This window comes from Poeciliopsis prolifica, unplaced genomic scaffold (assembly GCF_027474105.1).
Source record: "Poeciliopsis prolifica strain line A6 unplaced genomic scaffold, Auburn_PproV2 SCAFFOLD107, whole genome shotgun sequence".
NCBI lineage: Eukaryota > Metazoa > Chordata > Actinopteri > Cyprinodontiformes > Poeciliidae > Poeciliopsis > Poeciliopsis prolifica.
Window position 1 is genome coordinate 869,445 of NW_026562482.1, and position 6,274 is coordinate 875,718.

At 39.0% G+C, this 6,274-nt stretch overlaps 1 protein-coding gene and 1 long non-coding RNA gene across 2 annotated transcripts; both read right to left on the bottom strand.

Annotated features, from left to right (window-relative positions):
• Positions 1 to 1,222: 1,222 nt before the first annotated feature.
• Positions 1,223 to 2,282, bottom strand: LOC129354276 (uncharacterized). The gene is made up of 4 exons (XM_055023776.1): positions 2,016 to 2,282; positions 1,713 to 1,806; positions 1,534 to 1,601; positions 1,223 to 1,453 (listed from the first exon to the last, which is right to left on the bottom strand). Exons 1-4 carry the CDS (start codon positions 2,229 to 2,231, stop codon positions 1,223 to 1,225), a joined length of 609 nt encoding a protein of 202 aa, XP_054879751.1. The 5' UTR covers positions 2,232 to 2,282.
• Positions 2,283 to 2,427: 145 nt separating this feature from the next.
• On the bottom strand, positions 2,428 to 3,515 carry LOC129354253 (uncharacterized). Its single transcript, XR_008605135.1, has 3 exons — positions 3,425 to 3,515; positions 2,581 to 2,689; positions 2,428 to 2,465 (listed from the first exon to the last, which is right to left on the bottom strand). It is a non-coding gene; the product is annotated as an uncharacterized LOC129354253 (long non-coding RNA).
• Between the last annotated feature and the right edge of the window lie 2,759 nt (positions 3,516 to 6,274).

Genomic DNA, 6,274 nt, shown 5'->3' on the forward strand with positions numbered 1-6,274 from the left:
ATCTATTCACTTAAGCCTTAATTATTATTTTTAGTACATGTCCTTTAAAAATACAAACCATTCAATTTCTTCCGCTTATACGGAGTCTGCTCACAGGCTTAGCAGTTAAGAAGGCATGCCTCAAAGAATATCTACATTTAAGTTTAAATCTCTCCTTACTGCAAATTGATGCCGTTTTATTTATACATAACAGACTTATTATATAACCCAATGGCAATAATTTGGAAGAGATCTGAATTATGTGATGAAAATTTTACAATGAAAAGAACAACACTCAGAGAAAAATCTTTTATTCAGAGAAATAGCAGGACATTACTATACAAACCTCCCGGCCAACAGGAACCTCCAAAGGACAGGCAGCCCCCACAGCAGGACACTCGGACGCCACACGAGGACAGGCAGAACGCGCGTCAGACAAACACACCCTGGGTCGCTTGAGTACGACCTACAAATAAATGAAATAAAAAACATAAGAAGTTGATATTGCACAAAATCAATATATAATGTGATATGTTTTCAATAAAATACTTCACACTGTTGAACATTCATTAACTACACATTTAACTTTAATGTGCAAAACGCTTACAGTGTTTTCAGCCGGCACAAATTCTGCATCTTTGTCAGGAGTTACAGGAGATGCAGCTGAAACCTAGAGAAATAAAAACACAAACAAAACAAATTAAATAAAGTCATGTGCACTAGAGATCATTAATTAACTTATGCTTTTACATACCTTCTGTCTCACACGCCTAAACTTTGAGACAGGTGGTTTTTTTGTATGTTCCACAGGCTTTGTCTGTAACATCAAATATTGTAGATGTGTTATTTATAAAATTTAAAAAATGATACTTGATAATTGCAGTATTTTGCAAGTTACCTCGGTGCCTGTGCGAACATCTGAAAGGGCCGATGGAGAAACTGTTTCCATGGCAACCAAAACAGCGGGTGAGAAACGGACAGGATTGGACGGGATGGCACACTGCGTTACAGCCACAGCAGTGTGGTCCCTCTACAAGAGCAAAATTTTAATTATTACGAGAGCAATGACATTGACATTATATAAAGGTGCAAGTCTGACGCACCTGGCAATGAACCACTCTTTCTTGGGTGAATCGTCTGATTCTCCCGAGTGGTTCCTCTGCAAAGGTAGAGATATGTAATTTTTAGGATGACTAGCTAAAGTTAAACATCTTTCTTCCACTGCAAGCAAAAACAAAAAAAGTCATACCTTCCTGCCGGATCTCACAAGCATCCATTCAGTAGGGAGTGGAGAAGCAGGTCGAGAACGCTCCTCTCCCTTAACTACCACACGGGGCACAAACCTCGGTTGATACGGAGGAGTTCTCTGACTCTGCACCAGTGGCTGTGGTGCTGAGGACTCCATGAACTGATAGGAAAACACCCAAATCAGTTCCTTCAGGATTTGCATGCCGTGGTCGTCAGACAAGTGGATCTATGAAGAATCATAGATAAGGTCAGCATGTCATATAAATGCAAAATTGTTTCTTAGTGTGTTTGAAATGAAGTACTCACACCATCGCGGCACCACAGATTGAGGGAGTTCAGAGAGAAGTAGTCAGCGAGAGGATAATACCGAATCCCTGAAAACAATAATAAAATGAAAATAAATTTTCAAACATTCACTAAAAGATAAAAAGAGCTGCAATACATTTCCCAACCAAGAACATAATGAGAAATATTTAAATACCTACCTAGCTTTGCCGACCTGCGGTGGAATTCTTGTTCAAACAAGGTCTGCTTCTCTCTGGGCTCAGTTAAACGAGGAACGAAGCCGGTACAAAAAACCTATACAAATAACAAATTTAGAGATTTATATTACCTATGAACCTATTAAAAAAATGATGTTTATATCACTGTTTGTTTATTACAGATCTCAGTGACCATTGCTCTGCATGTTTTATATGCAAGTCTGAAGGGAAACCTAAACATGCAGAAGTTTCTGTGAAATACCATTGAGAACCTCTGGTTTTCATAAACCACAGTGATTACAGTACCTTCGGCCAACGGCTACAGACAGCCTTCAGGTATTTCTCAAATTCCTGCCCAGCTTCTTCTGGGTGACGGCTGGCCGTAAGGTTATTTGATGGAGCCATGACGCAAACAGCATCAGGCTCCCGAGGCAGAACTGCATTCAACACCTCGAGACGCAAGTCAGCTGCGCAAGCACCAGGAGTGGACATGAACCCAAACTGGAAACAGCCGCTTGCCATCTGAACAATGTCGTCCGCAAACGTTCTCAAATGGGACGCGCCGATCAGAAGAACAAACTAAAATAGAAAAATACAGCAAAATAAAAACTAGGCCTATAAATTCTATTTGAAACTGTTGCTGATTTTACTTACTTTCTTATCGGGCAGTCCCTCTGGAATGACCAGCTTGTGACAGTGGTTGGTCACTTCTAGCCGGCCACGGTCTCACAGCATGGCGCCAGCCGGTACCACGCCCTATTGAAATGTAAAAAGAAAGAAAAATTATTTAAATATAGACTGTGAACTCGGGATATTTCATTTGACATCCAAATAAGAGATTGAATTTAAATAAATGTAATTAAACACTGACGTGGAACAAAGTCGCTGGAAGACGTTGATGTCTCTAGACGCTCAGTCCGACCTGCCTCCATGCGCTTCTTCGCAGCAAGCGAACGGCGGTGAGATTTTCCTCGGGGCATCTAGATGAGAGAAAATCTGTGATTTAATATGAATCTATGCTTATTTTCAGGCCCAAATGAGTAACTTCATGTTCAAAAACGAACCGAAAAATGAGCAACCCGCAACTTAATATTACATTTACAATAAACTTTAAAAGAAATGAAAAGACTGTTACAGTTATTTCGATAAATACCAATGAAATCTATTATGAAAACTGAATAAGCAGTTCTTTTTGAGATGTGTCTTGTTCTAATTTAGAAAAACAACACTTAAAACAACTACATACTCTTCGCTTTCTTTTAATTCAGATGTTTTGTAAAACCGTAAGAGACAGTAGCTAACAGCCTGAACTTCGTTTGGGAGCCGCTAGCAAGAGCTAACAGCCTGAACTTCGTGCTCGCAGCTACTAACAGTAGAGTAACGATTAACAATGAGAAAAAAAGCTATTAAAAAAAAACTTAACTTCTGATTAAAATTTAAAACTAGAAATTTAAACGAACCCGTCTCTGTGTCTGCAGCGCAAGCTCCCGACACAGGTGATCAGAATTTAGCTTAATTACATCACTAGTTAAAACGCAGCCGACGTTTAGCACGTGTTAAAAGCTTATATTCAATATCAGTAGCAGATATTAGGTACATAGCCTGAAGCTAAAAGATGCTATGCAATAGTTTAAATTACGGTGGTAATATAGCGCCGTATTTTAAGAAAGTCACATCCATAACATCTTTATCATATATATATGCAAAAAACTTACTTCGACGGAAAGACTTGGAAGCACTGCTTGGAAAAGGCTTGGAATTCTCCTGGTTTCAAAGTTGATGTGAAATCTTTCACGAGCAATTCACTCCAACAGTCTGTAAAAGACTGATTCAAATCTCAGCGTACACAACGTTCAAGAGATCAACCAACCAATCAGATTTAAATAATTCAAACAAGCCAATCAACTACGACTACAAAGTGACGTCACTTTGTAGTTACAGTGAGAGGTTTACGTCTCCCAAAGAGACCTTTTCACGCTTCCGTGTTTTAAAGCGGATGTGGGGTTGGACAACTTCCGGTGGCTATAGTGTTAGCATTAAAAGGCTAGGAAAATGGCTCAGTTTCGGCGCAATTGTGTTTGTTCAGTCCCTGGTTGTTCATGTGGGGAAAGAGAACCAACGGAAGCAGTGGATCCAGGTGATGCGAAGACATGAAGGTCCCAACTTTTGCATAAAGAGGGTTAGCACTTTCGTGTAGCCCCAACTTCACACAGGTCTTGTGCGAAATTCGGTGCCCCTGTGAAAATCTGTTCCCCTGCGTCGGGAGCGCGCATTACAGCCAGAGAGGTGAAAGAGGCGAATCTGATGATTTTCACGTCGCTTCTGATCGATTTCTCTGTAAAAACAACTAATAGAACCATGTCAATGTTGTAACATTCCGTTTAATTGGCAGCTGTTGTTTAAAAAAATTGTAAAATAAATAAATAAACGAGGTCTTCTGACGCTGTTTTGTGTTATTTTAAACACCAAGAGAATCGCTCTTTTCTCACGTAAGTCTGGAAGAAATAAAAGTCAGTCACCAAACACAGTTTTCCCAACACGTAGTGTGTATGTAAAGGTTTTTGTGAATTTGGAAACAGTTGTTCTATATTCCCCAATGTTATGGAGTAAGGAGAGGAAAGAATGGATAATTCAGCAGCCTGAAATAATCTGTTCCCCCTCCATAAAATGGGAACAAATTCTTTTATCTGCAAATGCTTAACTGTGTTTATTCCTCTCATCAATAATAATAACTCCTGTTTTTTGTATGTAGCATTTGCTCCTTGTTTGCCAGAGTTATGAGGGGGGAACCATATATTTCAGCTGGCTAAAATAATACGTTCCCCCTCCATAAAATGGGAACAACCTCACTTACCAGCAAGATTTTTTCTCTGCTTATTCCTCTTATAATTAACAATAACTCCTGTGATTTTGGTAGAATTTGCTCCTTGTTTGCCAGAGTTACGAGGGGGGAAACATATATTTCAGCTGGCTAAAATAATCTGTTCCCCATCCATAAAATGGGAATAAATTAATTTACCAACAACTCTTGAACTGTTCTTATTCCTCTTATCATTAACAGCAAATCATGCAAGTTTGAAAACATTTGCTCTTTATTTGCCAGAGATATGAGGGGGAACAATATATTTTAACCACCTGAAATAATTAGTGTCCCCTCCAAAACATGGGTACCAATTAATTTACCAGAAAAATGTTCTCTTCATTTCTCAAAGGTAAGTGGCCTTGGAATTTAAACTATCTTTCCATAGCTGTCTTATATTAAAGTGTTGTAAGGATATATATCAAACACAGTTATCAAATGTAATTTATTAACCATTATACAATATACATAAATTAGCACATCACACCAAACTCAGGAACAAGAAAATTTCCTGAAATAAATGTTTTAAGATTCCATGTTAATGTATTAAGTTTGGGCTAAGTACAAATTTTGTTTAGAGAAACATACAAATAATAGTAATCATGATAACAATTCTCATAAACACTCAAAATAATAACATTAATATTATCCTCACAACCTAAGACTTGATATACCAACAAGTATAATTAAAGACTTGTTGGTATATCAATTTGACCCCATGTTTTTTTGAGGGGGAACGGATTATTTCAGGCAGCTAAAACAGCTAAAATATTCAGTTCCCCCTCATAATTTTGGCAACTAAAAAGCAAATGTCACCAAATCTACAGGAGTCATTGTTGTTGACGAGAGGAATAAGCAGAGAAAAAAATCTTGCTGGTAAGTGAATGTTCCCATGTTATGGAGGTGGAACGGATCATTTTAGCCACCTGAAATATATGGTTCCCCCCTCATAACTCTGGCAAACAAGGAGAAAATGCTACCAAAATCACAGGAGTCATTATTGTTAATGAGAGGAAAAAGCAGAGAAAAAAATCTTGCTGGTAATCAAAAATCAATAATGTGCACAGTAAACATTAAAAACTGTGCTAACAAAGAGCTTTACTAATTCAATAAACTGAATAGTGTGTTTGATACATCCAGTTTCATACATTGAGCGTTGTTTGTTGTTATGTATATAAGATGTTTAAAGGCTTGTTTAAAAGAGCTCTGAGAAAATGCTAAGTATCTTATTACCAATCCATTGGGGTTGTAATATTGTAGCACTTCCTGTCATTAATACCTAATTAATCACAGAAATGCGTACTGCCTGCTGGACGGGCGCGGAAACTGCCCACATGGGCAGGTAGCACACTGAACACGTGCTAACTTCTGTGTTAGCACGTGTGCAGCGTTGATGGAGACTGAGCAACAGCTTCCGCGGTGCGGGCGGAGGCGCTGAAAACTGCGTGAGAGCTTCTGTGGTGGCTGGCGTGAGGCGACGGTTGCTCGTACCCCGCAGTGGCCAATAGGCCGGAGCGGCGCTTGGCTGCGAGGGCCGTTCGAGGCTGCTTGCAGCTTTAATTATTATTATTATTATATTATTATTAGGCCCGAGCAGCTAAGCGCTGCGAAGGCCTATTGTTTCTGTACTGTTTCTTATTATTAGGCCCGAGCAGCTAAGCGCTGCGAAGGCCTATTGTTTTCCTACTGTTTATTATTATTATTT